Genomic DNA, 16,950 nt, shown 5'->3' with positions numbered 1-16,950 from the left:
CAGTGGAGTTATAATAAACTGCACAAAACACCACTGTGTAAGACAGAAGCTGCAGCAGGGACAACTCCGAGTAGGAACACAAGTTTAGCACAGTGAATTGTAGTCGTGGATTAGGCTTTAGCGACAAAAATGACTGCATTAATAGGACAGCAGACATATTAGCCTAATCATAACCCACTGACTACAGAACTCCAATCTCGTTCACTGCAAGGTAGCGAAGGTGTTTTGACAAATCGTTGCGAGAAGGCGGAAGGAAATATGAACCTCTGAGCAGCACGGAGCTGTCACACACCCTCCCTCTAAACACTGCAGACACACACACACACACACACTGTCATACACACATACACACCGTCGGGTACAATAGAAGAGACGAGTTCGCCAAGGAGTAAAAGTCTGCACTCATTTCTACTATATTTTACCAGGGTTCCTGAATGTGACGCGACAACACTGAAATATAACGCCGACCCGGTAAGTCTTAGTCTTTCCTATTTTTTAGCAACAATTTTGTGAAGAGCGAATAGATGTAATAGAATTTTTATTTTTATTATAATTTTCAGAGGCTGTGAAGTGTAATACGAGACGTAGCGTACAGTAAGTGAAGGGGAAGTTGAGCAGCACATGAATCATCTGGCGCAAAAAAAAAAAAAATACTATGAATTTCTTTGCCGCGAAGTGAAGTTCCTTCTCGGCGAATAAACCGCAATTTCAAACTAGGCTGTAAATATTCATTAATCAAATAAAACATCAGAGGTCTAGTCCTTATCACGATGACTTGTCTTTCTCTTGGTTTAAATAACCAATTTTTCTGCGTATATGAATGTTTTCTAGGCCACAGAAATGCATTGACTGTCTCGTTGAGGATATGCCTCTCACCCCTGTCACTAAATGATCTGAAGATGCATATAGTGGTTGTCACTGTTAGAGCCCTTAAGCCTTTTTTTAGTTTCCCAACGTGCGTCCTCAGACCACCATAGATTTAATGGGGACTTAAAGTAAAGTGAGCCATTTAATTTCACCAGATGACTGACTGTTGTCTTTGGTGGTTAGCCCAATGAAAGAATGACTTTTGTGATTACACGTTTCTCTAAGCTGTCCCTCCACCTACAGTAAACAGCTCCAAACTGGAATCAAGCCTGCCAAGTCATATATAGCAGAAAGAACTGCGTCTCTAGTTGTCTGTTTGGGGTTTGAGATCCAGCTTGAATCTATTTCTATGGACTACAGAGGCAAAAAAAAAAAAAAGGTTTGAAAATACTACCAAGCCTGTATCCTGCTGTACTGTGGCATCCTCTATGAGGTTGAGCCTTCTTAGCAAACAAAGCACACATACACACACACAGACACTGACAACACAAAGGTGTGCCGTGTCCAAATATGCTGTCCGGGAATAACATGACATAACAAGTAATTTACTTTCCTTTTCGATATTGTGTGAACTCTATCTCTGTGATTGCCATCACTGTGGTGGCTTCTTTTATGTTCTTTTTAATGAGCATAGAAACTACTACTTTTACAGAAATGAAACAATTCTACCACTTAATTAACAACAAAAACAAATGCAGCGCCGCTGGGTTTGTATGGAGATTCCAGCCCACAAGAACATAAACAACAGCTGAGTGTATTTTGGAAATATAAGGTAAATGTATAACTCATGATTTTCCAGGCTGGTCCCAACTTACCAAAATAGAGAGGACCTTTTGCTGATGAGTTCCCCCTTGTATGCGGCAGAGGTCCATTACTGTGGTGATGACAGACAACTGCAAGCATGTGATTGTAAGGATGCCACTGTGACACTCTGCCGGCTGCCATTTTTTTACAGGCAGGATTATATGGGCCAAAAACGCTATCCAGTGGCATTTGTTAGTCTCTAAACTACCGATTGTTGTCATGACAGTATAACTGCACGAAAAAAAATACTTTAAAACAAAACTTCCCCCTCGTGTGACGTCTGGTTAGTGCTTTGCAGAAAGCTAGCTGAAGCTGCTTGTGGTAAAGCTCAGTGCCAAGTCGAACAGCGTCCTGATCTGTCGTTGTTGATCATTACTAGAGAATAATGCTGCAGGAAATCTCATTTGTCTTTCGAGCAGCAACAGTAGCTCCTTAATGTCAAACAAATGTCAGATGACTGTTAGAGAAACAGTCTTTATCTTTTTTTAAGATATTAACCTCCTAAGAAAGCTCAACTATTAATCCCAATCTTAAATTGTGCTGCCTGTCAGTGACTTTGTTATCCATCAACTGCTCTGTGAAGCGCCTTAAGGGAATACTAAAAGGGACTGCCACACGTCAATAACCAAACACTGTACCAGTGACAGTTGCTGTGGCTTTTTCGGAAATAGAGAGAAGAGTGTCTCGGGGGCACATATAGATAGCAAATGTGATTCCAGCTGCCACTGTGGCATGGTAGTCTTAATGATAGGGCAGATGATTGAGCGTTTCTTCTCATATGCTTTGAGCTACGTATCATGTTGCTGTACCATTGTTTATCAGAGCTACTTTTGCTGTTATATGAAATAAACAGCTGATGAGGATTACACAGCTGTCATTCACTGCTCCAAGGGGAGCCTTAATAGCATGTGTGTTTGTGTGTGTGTGTGTGTATCCACATGAATACCAGACAGTGTTAAACAGACCTTTTAATGTTGTTCATTTTTCAAGCACGTCTATTTAGCACATCGTTCTACACACGCTTCACCATCATTGCTTCTCTAGCAGTTGGACTGCAGACCTGCTTTTCTAGTTTTGCATGCTGTTCCTGTTGTGTTTGTTACAGAAACCTTGCTATGAAAACCCCCCTCAAAACTCTGGATTGAAACCAGGAAGACTCAAGTTAGACCTTAACCTTGAATTTGCTTATGAGCAAACAAATAATGAAAATAATCTAAGTTGTTGACACAAATGTAGTGGGGATGTCAAATACATAATGATAGATTCATTATTAAGATATGGATGAGGAAGCAGACATAAACATACTGGTAATAACATTTGTGTGGATTTGCATGCATGTGTGTCAGTAAGAGTAATGGTGTTCAGAAATCTAGTAGTTCGAGATTAAAGGCCTACTGCCTACAGGCTTTCAAAGAGGGTGCAATCTCAGTGATTAGACTGTCGACCACACATTGTGGAGCACAGACAGCTGCAGCTGGTTATCAATTGAACTTTCAGGGTGACGCTATCGAAACAGATCTCGTTGTCTTATTCTACCGGCTACAGGGAAGAACAATGTTATGGTCACACATCTAATTTTATGCACACGTGATGCTGAAATGAGGTTGTGGTGTGATAATAACGCAGTCTTAATGCAATGAGTAACCACAGCTTTGTAGTGATCTTTTGTGCATAGTTTCTGCTGAAACTCATTCAAAAGCTAATATGAAAAAGTAATTGATTTTACTGTTTAGCCACCAGATGCTGCAAAGAACCACATCTGTCTGCCTTTGCTGAAATGTGTACATTAGGCTAAACTCAGCGTTAACTCTTTATTTAGGTTGGACGTTCAGGAAATTATTCTCTGAAGGCCAAAAAACAAGCTGCCAAAAATGAGGGAAGTGGGAAGTTCATAGAGCACGTGAAAGAGTTGGGTGGGGGTGGGAGGGATTGGATCTATTTCGATACTCTCCAAAATAGTAGCGGGGATGCACGCTGGGACTACCATGTGATAGCGTTCGGTGCTTTTGTAATCCATGCCATGTGTAGCTTGCAATTTCCTCCTTCCTAAATCTCTGAAGATGATTCTCATAATGAAAGATCAATTATTTGATCCCTAGCTTTTACTGTACTCTGAGGATCATATGGCACAGATATTTCCCTGTGGGCCTTGGAAGGGAATACACTAGACTCTTACTAAACTCCTCCTCTCACTATGAAAGTGCAATTCGGGAAGTTTGCAAGCATAGCCCTGATTTCAGAAGAGTCATCCTTTGAAGTTTAATGTACATTGAGGTCGGTGTGTGCAGACCATGTAGTGAGAACATCCAGTGAGAACATCTCTGTGGTGTCGGATTCACAGCAGAGCATTAACCACAAGCAAATTTCTATGTAGCTGCAGAGGAAATCAACTGTTTTAGCTGGGCATGGTGTAGGTTTAACAAAGGACCGGGCAAGGGGCAAGTGTAACAGTAATGAGAGCTCTTTATAAGTTATGAAAAGGGGAAAGACAAAAAAAACACTAAACGAGGCTTGTGTTACCATGCATTTTATGTGAATAGATTTACACTTGAAAACATACGATGCTGTGGTGTAAAAATGCAAGTAGCAGCTTTTGCATTTAACATGGTTAGCATGGCTTTTATGACTTCCTCAGAATAATCCCTTGTACGCAGCATCTCTAGCACATCTTAATGTCTCTATATTTTATATGTATATGTATATTTATACCTATATTTATATTTATCTATTTATCTTAATATTTATGAATATCTCTGTTTCTACGCTCATTTTATATGAGTGCTTGATGTTTGTTATATATTTGCTGCTATGACAACTCAATTTCCCTCTGGGATTAATAAAGTCTCTCTGATTCAGATTCTCATATGTCATACACTCAGTGAGTCTGGTCAACATATACAACATATCTCTATATTTACAGATGTATATATATATATATATATATATATATATGTAAATATAAATATAAATATAAATATATATATATATATATATATATAACCTGTAAGAATCTGCCTAACCTAAAAATCTATGATACTAATAACTGTATATTATATTATTATTTATCATAATAATATTATATTGTTATTATATTATTATTTCTGAATAATTGTTTTATAATATTTTTGGTAGGCTGAAAAAATAACTAGTCAGGTGACTGATAGAAGACAGCCCTCTATGCAAATGATGAGTGACATAAATAAAACTCCTTCTGTTTAAACCTTACACTACAGATTACAGATTGGCCTCTTCCTTTTTCACAGCTGGTGTTTTTCTTCATGCAGCTTTTTCTTTCAGACTGTTTTTGAAGCTCATTTTGGAAGGTTTATCTCTGTTGGACATTTTCATTTAAGGGATTTTTGACTCCCGGCTTTCCTGAAATTTGTTTATCCTTTCTTTTATTGTTCATCCAATTGTTCCTGCAAATGAACAGGTGATGTCATAATTCTTTTTTAAACAGGCGTACCGCAAACATATTCAGCAATCCTAACTTGACTGTAAAACATTTTTGTGTCACAGCTAGAGGTAGGCTGAGTGCAGTGATGTCCAGATCCACAAAATCAGCCTCGAGATCTCGGAGCCGCTCGAGGTCCAGGTCAAGATCCCGTTCCACCTCCCGCTCCAGGAGTCGCTCCAGGTCTCGGTCCAGGAAGCACCGTTATAGGTATGAGCGATCTTCCGTTTGCAACAGCTTGTTAGCGGATAAGCTGCATTTGCCTTGATTGCTAAAGTTCCACCCTAGTTGCCAGATCTGTGTTATTAAAATAAAATTTAAAAACTCATTCTTGAGATCCATTTTCATCTGTTTTGTGTAGCAAATCTTCTTGTGGCTGACTGGAAACACACTGTGTATTTTTGTGTATCTTTGATTGCCATCTGTAGGATTTAAAGAGTTTGGTTTTCACATGAATAGACAGAGCTGGTGGAGCATATTAGAGCCTTTGAGTCCTACCCAAACTCTTGAGTCAGGCTCTGTATCCACAGGAAATTAATATTTGAGAGTTCAGCTCCCGGTTAGTGAATTTAGTTAAGGTAGTCTAATATAATATTGCACAGTGGCATATGGGCATGTTTTGTACCACATTTCACAGTATTTTGAAAGGCATTTTGTTGATGTGCTTTTATGTCGTGAAGCTTTGACTGAAGGGTTTTCTGCTGACTTTGATGTGCCTTCTTAAGAAACAGTAAGGCTTCAGTCTGATGCCTTTGCCGCTACTGGTAGAGTGACGCCCGAATGGCAATAAAATGACAGGCTAGCTCATTTCCTGGCAGTGTTACAGCTTGTATTAAAATTAGCATAAATAAGAGTCATGGAAGGAATTTAATGGTCTACTCTTCCTGAAGCTACCTTGCACGTGTGCAAATGGCTTTGTGGGAAGGCAAAACAGGACTGGAAAAGTGTGAATGCACACCTTTGTACAAGTTTGAAAACAACAAAAATGTAAATACAAAAACAGAAAAAAGCCACCCTCTGCGCACACACACACACACACAGGCACGCACGCAGGCACGCACGCACGCACGCACGCACAAATAAATAGTTAATTTCCTGCATGTTTTACATGGGCAGCATATCAGAACAAGAAACAGTTGTCAGGTTAAAGAGCATTTAAAGGTGCAGGTTTGACAGTCTGCTGGGTGGAAACATGTTGTCAAATGTTGCCAGTGTGAAGCTTAAACTCTATCTTTCCAACATTACCTGATCTTGCTATAACACACTTAGTAATTAGAGCCACAGTTTACAGAGGAACATGGTCTGAGCTCTCGCTTGGCCAATTTTTTACTCACTGACAAGTCATAGCAGGAAGCTGAAAGAAAATAATATCCACAACAATTTGGTGGAACAGATTGGCCATGTGTGACACAATATTCTGTCATTAATCCTCTCCAAACGTGCTGAAAAGCCCTTTTAACTGGCAGGCATAGAGTCAAAGAATTCAGGCAGTAGTAGATTTCCCACCCTTATACGGTCCATGTGACTCCCTGTTCCACCAGAGCTGGGCAGAGGAGATGCAGTATTTGTAGCTCGCACTGTGCAGTGCTGCTCATTGCGCTGCCTCTGTATTCCAATGAGAAAGCACACTAGGTGAGTTACATGCTTCTCTTATTTCTTTTTTTAAAAATTTAAGTTCATTTATCTAGTTTAATATTATGTTTGCATGTACTTTGGCACAGCTTTAATTCATTAATCTAGAATTTTGCTCTGCTGCATTTTTTAGATTTTTAATTATTTGTAAATCACTTCATACTCTTAACATTTTAAGAAGTTGGTGGTGAGAAATGCATCCTTTATAAAAGCTGCTGAAGATGCAGTTAAATACAAGTAGCAGTAGATACTTTGCACTACTACTTTGAAGTCTGAAACAATTATACTCTCAAATATGACAGTGGACAGCTGTGGACACAGTGTTGAAATGTACTTTGAAAAGCATGTTGTTCTGATTAAATTGCTGATTTGAGAAAACTGAAGAACAGACTATTATAATCTGAAGCCCTGGTAAAAAGTCAAGGCTAGCGTGCTGTGGAAGGCTTTTTATTGGAAGTGCAGCAGCGCCACCCTGTGGTCTAATCTGACCTTGCAGTATGCTCCGCAACATGTTGCGTTCTCCATGTGCTATCATAATAACATATATTCAAGTGTTATACATCGTCACAGAATTTAAGGATTATTTTCAAAACATTTGTTTCAAAATATTAAGGATTGTTATTATTTTCAAAATGATCCTGAATAATAGGAGCTGTGTGTTTTTCTTCTGTAAACTTCCCTAGAATTTGAATAGTTATGAATAGATATGTCATTTCAATTTTTCAGACCAGCAATAAACGTTGTTTTTTTTAAACAGTTGTAAGCAATCATCCAAGTACTCCTAGTTTTGTATGTCACTGAGCCAAAGCAAATATGCTCCGCCTTTTTTCCCTTTTATATTAACCAAGCATCTGTCTGTCTCAGCTCTAAACTGTTAATTGTAGGTGGTTTATAGTTTCTGGTAGTGTTGTTTCACATAAGATCTACTGTTTCTATTTTGGAGGCAATACATTATTGAGAAAATGTATCTATATCAAACTCTGTAGAAATAAACGTAATGTTTTCGTTGTCTTCTTTATTCATTCACAGCTCTAGATCTCGGTCTCGGTCAAGGTCAAGATCAAGATCAAGATCTTATTCTCCATCCTATAACCGGGAGAAGAAATATCCGCGAGGTTACCAGAACAACCGGGACTTCCGGGGCTATCACCGCGGCTTCCGTAGGCCTTATAACTTCAGGGGTCGAGGACGGGGCTACTTCCCACGTGGACGCTACCAACGAGGTGGACGTGGCTACAATAACAACAACTATCATCAGAACTGGAAGAATTTCAGGCAGCATCCTCAAAAACAGCAACAGAATCATCAGAAACAACAACAGCAACAGCATTGGCAACAGAAACAGTATCAAAACCATTCACAAGGACGCTCTCAGAAACACTGTGGGACCTCCCCTCATGGTCAATCTCACCAGTCCGACAAATCCTGTTCTCCTTTATCCAGACACTCGCAGCATTCTTCTGCCTCATCACACTCCTCCTCTCCTAAATGCAGGCCGGCCTCGCTGCTCGCTAACCAAACCTCAAAAGATGTGAAAGATGAGCAGCTGGCTTCGAAGGACGTTCAAATGGGAGGAGAGGGAGAGGATGAGTCAGGGGAGTGTGTTGAGTTATTGGCAGGAGATGATATAGAAGGTGCTGGCGGTGGGAAAACTGAGGGGAACTGGAAAGGCCTGACAAACTACAGCAGCAGTCCAAAGAAAAACAGTCCGCTGGCAGGCTCTGCTGCTACTGTTGGTCAGAGCAGCCAAACGGCTAACCAGTCTAGCCCCACTAAAAACACAGGCATCACACCCAATGGCACCCCCACCTGGCAGATGGTGTGTGGTTCATCCTCGACTAAAAAACCTTCAAATGAAGGTCTAAATCAAATCCTTTCCAGCTTTGACATCTCCAAAGAAGACTACCTGGATAGAGATAAAACAGCAATCTCCATTGCATTCAGGAAGTAAGACCAATTTTATGTTTACACTCATGACAATTTTTAGTAACATGAAACACAAATTGTTGTTTGGTTCTTCTGTTTGGAGCCTCACATAATGCAGATTGTGGATTTTTGGGTTTGATTCCATATTAATGGATAGATTAGGTTTTCCAGCAATATAGTTACAAATTAGTTAGAAATCTATTACAAATAAGTAGCCTGGCTCGGCTGTGTGTGCAGGACATGTAACAGAGTATGTATCAAAGCTGAGCAGACAGTGGTGCGGCAATAAACAATGAAAAAAAGTCCACATCAGGCAAATGTACCAGAAGCCATTACAAATATACTTTTGGTAGTCCAATAATGGACAGCAGGTTCATTTGAGCTTTACTTTGGGTAAACTACACAACCATTTCATATTTGCATTTTATAAACTTTGTAATCTTCAGCTACTGTATCCATTTACAGGAATTCTAAAGGTTTTCTAAGTGAAAACAACATCCTTCTTCTTCTTTATTTTCATTACTAAAGTGCTTCCCTGATAAAAATGCTTTTCACTGTTATTTTCATTTTTGCAGCTGTCTCACAATCAGGTTTTCGAGTTAGACAGAGCTTTTTATCTCTTTTTTCTTCTTTAGGTTTTGGGAGGAAGCTAAAGCTAAAGCTAAATCTGCTTCAGAAAATGCCAGGAACGCAGAAGCAAACTGTATGGAAATGGAACAAGAGAAAGTAAATGGCAAAGCTTCTGTAGTTGTCTCCGATTCTGTATCAAGAAAATACAAAGAGAATAATGATGCTGGAGTGTCTCTGAACAGCTTTTTCAAAGCCTCACCATTTCTGTCTGCTGATGGGGAAGAAGAGGATGAGATGATCATTAAGCCTCAATTTAAATCTCTTCCAAAAAATTGGAATAATGGAGAAGTGTCCTGTAAGCCAAAGACCAAGGTCGCTCCATCAGCCCGAGAACATTTTGAAGAGTGCTTTGCGAAATGGCAGAAGTTTGCTAATAGTGACAAAGATGCCACGGCAGAGGAGCTTTATCTCAGTGGAAAGCAGGATAAAACAGCAGCCACTGCCGCTGCCAAAAGGGAGTTAACGGGAAAATTCAAAGAACTGTCCCCAGACTTGATTTGTAAAGCCAGGAAGACGGCAGAATCTCCATCTATCCCATCTCCTACACCACCATTGCGGAGGAACTCTGACAGACACATGTTTGAGGTCAGTGTAGAGGACCCGCCTGTCATGTCCTCAAGAAAACAGGAAGCAAAATTTAATGTTAGAATGGATTTCCTCGGAGATAGCCTGATAAGGTGAGCCTCGTTCAATAGGTTCAATAATTCGTTTTTTAACGTTATGTCATTATTCATTCAAAAGAAATTCAAGAGACTAAAGAACTTATCATTTCAGTTCTTCAGATATTTTAGCTGAAGAGCGACAGTTGTCTCAGGACCTTGTGCAGTCCTCTAAAAAGGATCAGGAATTTCGCTCCATCTTCCAGCATGTAAAGGCTGCACAGTTACAAAGAAGTCCCTCTGAGCTGTTTGCTCAGCACATTGTCACCATTGTTCACCACATCAAAGGTGAGACTTCTGTGTCTAAACCATATCAAGCTATTGCAAATCATTACCCTCCATACCCTCTATGATGCACAATTCATAGAAAAATCAAATATTTTGTCTTGACTGATTTTCAGCATTATTATTCACAATGGCCTCTTGAATAAAATGTGACGTAACCATAGCTTTTGCTTCTTACTTTGTTACCAAATCAGCTCAGCACTTTCCATCTTCTGGCATGACTCTAAATGAGCGATTCACCTTGTACCAAAGACAAGCTGCAGAGAAGGAAATGATGAAGCCAAGAAAAAGTCCAGAGATACACAGGTAGAGTCGCCTATTGAGTGACCCCTCTCACCTTCAGTGTGCTGTGGCTTCACCTCCTCTTTTAACAGCTTTCAGGTATTTTTTTCTCACCTTTCCTCCCTGATAATCTACAGATTATCTTGGCTTATTTGTTCTCATGCTTGGTGGAGGTCAGTTTTACTTTCCCAGCAGTTTTCTTTTTTTCTGTTTTGTGTTGTCTTTCCAGTTCAGTGTTGCTGACCGTTTGTTTGTTATGGCACGTGTCTTGCATTTCTTTTATCCCATCTTGATTTCTTTCTTGCAGGCGAATCGATGTTTCACCAAGTGCTTTTAAGAAACACCCTCAACTTTTTGAGGCGATGAAAAGCTCAGAGGATGGCACTTACAAGGTGACTGAACATTTTGACGTATGAAGTATATTGGAATAAGACAACTTCAAACAAGTGAGAAAGCCACATGCCTTTAGACTGCACTCTCTGAAAGCCCATGGCTTTCCTTGAAGGGAGATGCTCAAGTCTAAGAAAAGCAAATGCAAAATAAGGCACTTTGACTTTGCTGTTTGTTATATTGCCTCACATGGTGAATGGGTTGTATTGTGGGCACAAGCCTGACCAAGGCTAATGAATCAAATAAGGTCAAAAATGGAAGCCTCAGTGCCAAAGCTGTTCAAGGGACTCTAAGCAATCGTCTTCGTAAGTATTCTTTTAAAAAAATAAGGAACGGAAATAACCAACAGCAAGCACTTCATGTACCTGAGCTTACGTTTACTTGCTTAACATTCTGAGTAAACCATCATAGTATTTCTTTATTGATGCGCATGGATACATCTGGTCAGCTCTCAAACATGCAGAGCAAATACTAAGTACTGAGTAAACTGAAATTAGCATGAACAATCACATGCCTTGTCTGTCACTGTTGTGAAAGAGCCATACTGGTGGTTTTGCATGTTTTATCCATGTTTACACTTGGATAAAAGTGTAAACACGCATTTTTCCCACATGTTTTCCAAACCCGAGGCAAATCTTTTTCTGATTTCTTCCTGCCATCCATTGGTGTTGGTTCATGATAACTATATGATAAGATATGACATGATTTCAACTTGTTATGGCCTGAAAGTTTAACAAATCTTTGTGTTTTGAAAAACACGAGTATGTGATGTTGCTGAAGTTCAGGAATTTAAATATGTGAATCTGTTGCTGGATATTTTATTGCTGTTGAATAGATTGGATGGATAAGGCTACATGTTAACTGTGCTGAACCACCTATCTAAAGAAATTATGAAGACTTTTGTGACCAGGAAGTCATGTAAAATTTGATCATCAAAACACAAGATTTGGAAAAGTAGATGTTTAGGAAACACTAAAAACATGCAAAACTACTGGCTTGGCCTATTAAATGCACTCAAAATTCACTCAAAAATAGCTTGGTTTTATTCATGCCAGCTGGTTGTCTCCTGGGTTTTTGCCCTTTTTCCCTGCACTTCACTATTTAGTTTACAAATCCGCTTAGCTCAGAGAAGACTGACAGCCCTCCACATGCTAATCCAAAGTCTATCCACGACATTGTGTTCTGTTTTGATTTTGCTCAGGATGGAGGGGAAAAAATCAAGGGTGACCCAATGGACCTTCGCTTGGATATTGAACGCCGTAAAAAATATTCGACCCATGAAAGATATTATAACGAGGATCAGGGAAGAGATGTGGGAGATTCCCCAGATTCTAGCAGAGAAAGATCTGTGGAAAACTTCCATAAATACCACAAGAAATCAAAGTATGCACAATTGTTCTGTACTTGTATCTACCATTATGATGACATAATCATCTTGCACTATAAACAGCTGCATGTAAAGAATTTGCTTGCATGATAATCCTTGTGCAGGAAAAGCAAGAAGAAGAAGAAACGTTCTCGCTCCACTTCATCCTCATCTTCCTCATCCTCCAAATCTAACAAAGATGAAGGCTTACCCCAAGAGAAACCTGATTCAAAAAATGGAGACTTTAATAAAAACCGACTGGGCCAAAGGGAATCATCAGGTTCAGCTGAAAGTGGACATCCACATGGAGGATTTGTAAGACCAATAAAAAGCTTGATTTGTTGTAATATCTGCAATATAATGTAAATTTATAATTTACATTATACATTATATAATTTATTATATTATATAATTTATATAATTTATAATGTAAATATCCCATCATAGACAGTTTGCTATGTATCGCTATGCATATTTTGAGCATCTTTTCTTTTTCTCCAATTATAGCAAGTAAGAATACGTGGAAGGAACTGGAGCAAAGGGAACTATCAGGGTAACATTTCACACAGTAATCCTGTAAGCATGGTTGTACACCAAAAAAGTGAAGACTGGAACCCAGAATATACTCCCAAGAGCAAAAAATATTACTTGGTAAGGTTTTCTCATTCCTTATCTCTTTCCTTATTTTGTCAACCTTGATTTCTGAAAATATTTAGATGCTGTGTTAAATGTAAACAATAGAAGCATATAATTATTTGCCAAACATTTAAACTGCACATCTAGTGAAAACTGAGGGTCTGAAAAAAATGCTGAACAATACATACAGGTTTTGAAGCAATGTATGGTTGGCTTAATTTAGCAAAACAGCGCCGAACCCTATTCTGTTTATTAATAGCAGCATGGCTCCACAGTAAACAAGTCCCGGTGCTAAAGCGGCCTGGCTGCATTCCACATCTATTCGTCCGACATATGGAGCATTATGAAGCCATGAATATGACTAAGGAGGACTAAACTGTTGACCAGCTGGAATTATATATCAAGCAGCTGCCAAATGCTTAGAAGGGTTGTTAAAAGAAGAGGTGATGCAAATGGTGGTAAACATGTCCCTGTCATGATTTTACTACATTGTTGGCATCAAATTCAAAATGTGAAAATCTGTCCATTCAGCCATCCATCAGCTTAACCATTTATACCTCAGTTACATTGGGTTATAGACCTGCCAGTAACTTCATGGCAACCACTGGTCACTGTGGAAAAATGTGCATTCCCCAACAAGTTAACAAGTGGTTGCTGGTGTCATTGTGAAATCAGTTGCTAACGACCCAATCATGCAGGCCTAGAGCAGAGTCGTCAACCCCTTACCTCACCAGGGAAGAAAATTTATCTTCTCTGGCTAGTTGGTGAGTGGTTGCATGCAGTCACTCAATGAAAGTAAAGGTGCTTTCAAAGAAGGCATGGTGCCCTACCAAACAGCTTTAGCCTTGTTCTTATGTTATTGTATTGCATTTTGCACACCTCTGTTGCTTATGAAGCTTGCACACAAGAATTTCACTCGCATGTGCTGTACCAGTGTACCTGCACATGTGACATGAGAATAAAAAGTGATTTGATTTGATTTGGCATTATGAAGTTGCCACGGTGACCTGTAATTTGCCCGCCAAACCATAAAGCGACTGCTAGCTTAGCAGTAGTGAAAAGTGTAACAAAAATCCAGAAACATCTGACCCTTAAAAGGAAAGTTGTTCTTGTTCTTCAGGTTTGCATTGCTCTTTTTCACTACCACTCAGCGAGTAGTAACAAGTGTTCAGTCTTCAATGCAACTATGAGAAATTGCTATAGTCTGCTAGTAACCATAAGGATCACAGGGAGATTTCTGGTGTAGCACCCTCTTTGTGGCTGATTTTGCCTAGCGACAGCTAGCAGCCTGGTTAGTGAATAAACTGACTACTCTCTCCTTTGAATGGTATTTAGCTGATCATATGGCTAACATAGATTTTTCAAAAAACTGTTTTTCAGCTTCAGCATTTAATGTGTTGAATTTGAGCCTTGACATATGTCTCTCACATTCTCCCACATTTTTAGCACGATGACAGAGATGAAGAGTCAGAATGCAAGTGGACAGACAATCGAGGTCGAGGGAGGGGAAATTTAACTCGTGGAAGAGCGAGGTTCCTTATCCGCAAAGCCACTGGGGGCCCCAATATCATCTATCCAAAATGGGGCCTCGATAAATTCCAGGTCAATGACGAGCAAGGTGGCATGCAGAGAGAAGAGACAGAACAGGACCATAAGAGGGCAGAAGTTGATGGAGAGAACATCTGAGCAGCAAAGGAATCTGCAGAAAATCTTATCTTTTGTGTTCTCACAAGATCTGACTGAGTGATTTTATCCAATGGATCAATAAATGCAGATTAAATGTTTTAAGATATTCCTATGAAACATATTACTTTAATTTCACTTCTTCAGACTTGACACAACCATTTCCTACATCAAGACTAGTAAAAGCGCTGTTTAAGAGTGAAATGCAGTTTCTTGTCAAGTTTAAAGTTTTATGCTTTTGCTTTATTTTGGTAAATTGAAATCTCTTTCATGCAGCATTATATTAATATTTACACTTTTTTGGTTTGGATGGTTAGAAAATAACTTGCATTTTTGAATGAACACAAAAAAGAACTGCACATTTTTGATCAAATCAGCTAGGCAACAAGATAAATTATTGTACTGCAAATATATTAAAATCTAATTTAATTTGCAAACAGTGACTATATGTTATGTTTTTATGAGCTATGTCTCGGCAATAAGTATGTTGTTGGTGATGACATAAAACACCACAGTCCAGCCAATTTGGCAGAAATAACACTGATCTGACAATGGGACCAAACTGCACAGGGTCATAGATTGTGCCCTGTAGTCTGTCATTATAAAGCATACAACCATTTTACAGCACTAGCTAAAAGCCTTTTAACAAGCTTGTGAAACATTTTACTATCCGAATAGTAGCTTTAGCTTGTTTTTGGATACCACTTTAGTGTACAATATTGATAGTGATTTTCTTTCTGCAAAGACTTTAATTTTGGTATTTGTACTTGGCCACGCAGGATTCTGACTTCGATTGTAACAGAGAATTTGTTTTCACTGCTATAGATTGTATTGTCATTTTTATGTTTGCAAGCTTTTATTTAACCAAACAGGTTTTAGCAGTGATGCTAACTGTGTGCAACTGCTAACGCAATGAGAGAAGTAGTTAAAAGTTTTAGTCTAGAGTCTATCCAAGTTTGTAAAACAGAACAGGAATGTTTATTCTGTGCATATCAATGTTATTTGTTTCTAGGCTCATTTATGCAAGTGAAAGTATACCTTGCTGTGGGTGCACTGGTCTTACTTGCGTATGTTATAGGCCTACAGATTAAAATTTTAAGGTTGACTTCTTAGGGAATATTGCATATTTTAAATAGTTGTGGTCACTGTTTTTGTTTTCTTAGAGACTGTAAATTAAAGAAACACTGATTACTTTGACATTTGTCTGTATGTGTCTTTAATTAAAAAGCATCTTTACAGTCTTTTAGCTTATCATTATTTACCACTGTCTATGGAAATGATAGTGCTCCCAGGGTCCACACACCATGGGGCTCTTAAACATACTTAGGCTGGCTCATGAATCAATAAGAAGTACCTATTGTCGGTGTGGCCTAAAAATATTATGTTTGTGTGCTATGAGTGAACCACACTTTGCACTTTACTTTCATAATATTGGTAAGAGCCTATCAGGGTGGAGCCGATTTGGTTACAACCCTTTTTTTTTTTTTTGACTAAAGGCCAAAATCACCTGCTTCAATCAAAGCAATCAAATCCCTGTAAGTCACTGGGAGTTGAATAAACAACAGCCTAAAGCTACAGTGTGCCTGTGCACATCCCATCCAACCAAACCTATCAACCAATTACTGTTTCAGAGCAGGTTGAAGTCAAAAGTGACTGGATTCACCAAGTAAAAAGTGTCAGTTTGTACTAATTGATTCATTTTTCACCACTACAGTGAAATAAAAAATATTAAGGCACTAAATATAAAGTAAGGATGTTTTAAATACTATGGATATTTGTCATTCAATGATTAGGTTAATACAACATTCTTTAAAAACAAAGCCTAACTCCATGCTGTCTCTGCCCAGTTTCTTCCTGTTGCTCATATTATTTGGTTGCATAGTGGAGCTCTTTGTCACACTGATAAATAGTGACTGATCAGATACCTCCCTGGCTTGGCTAGAGTGGGATATTCGTCCAAAACGTTCCCTAAACATTTGGATAGTGCGCAACTCAAACTCCCCCACTGGTCTAAGTGAAGTTGGAAATAATGATAACTTGACTTGTTTGGCAACATTCAAAATGGAAACTGAGGAAGTAATGGAGCTCATCTTGTCTGTTGACTAAAGCCAGTGACCTATTAACTGCGTTAAAGGAAAAGATAAGGGTCTTTGTTAATGCAACTAACTTACATTATATAAAAAGCAATCACAGTATATTTTGGCTGTAACTGTAAAAATTATTACTACAAACACATTTACAGTTGTGGTTTAGTTGAGTTGGTTCATCTTCTGGGAAAGCCTGAGATTATTGGGTGGGGCAGTACAAATGACAGTACAGCTGACTGGAAGTAAAAT

General features: G+C 38.9%; 1 protein-coding gene across 2 annotated transcripts; it reads left to right on the top strand.

Annotated features, from left to right (window-relative positions):
• The first annotated feature begins 332 nt into the window (after positions 1–332).
• Positions 333–15,811, top strand: thrap3a (thyroid hormone receptor associated protein 3a). 2 transcript variants are annotated; one of them, XM_035908180.2, is made up of 11 exons: positions 333–471; positions 5,191–5,335; positions 7,787–8,704; positions 9,319–9,990; positions 10,088–10,260; positions 10,452–10,563; positions 10,847–10,931; positions 12,131–12,312; positions 12,421–12,610; positions 12,803–12,946; positions 14,378–15,811. In XM_035908180.2, the coding sequence occupies exons 2-11, from the start codon at positions 5,214–5,216 to the stop codon at positions 14,615–14,617; spliced, it is 2,838 nt and encodes a 945-aa protein (XP_035764073.1). In that variant the 5' UTR covers positions 333–471; positions 5,191–5,213; the 3' UTR covers positions 14,618–15,811. The 2 variants fall into 2 exon arrangements, with proteins under 2 accessions (XP_035764073.1, XP_006791755.1); XM_006791692.2 differs by lacking the exons at positions 333–471; positions 5,191–5,335 and adding an exon at positions 6,692–6,757.
• Positions 15,812–16,950: the final 1,139 nt, after the last annotated feature.

This window comes from Neolamprologus brichardi, chromosome 11 (genome assembly GCF_056152115.1).
Source record: "Neolamprologus brichardi isolate AB-2024 chromosome 11, ASM5615211v1, whole genome shotgun sequence".
Taxonomy (NCBI): Eukaryota; Metazoa; Chordata; class Actinopteri; order Cichliformes; family Cichlidae; genus Neolamprologus; species Neolamprologus brichardi.
This window is presented reverse-complemented; position numbering and strand designations above follow the sequence as displayed.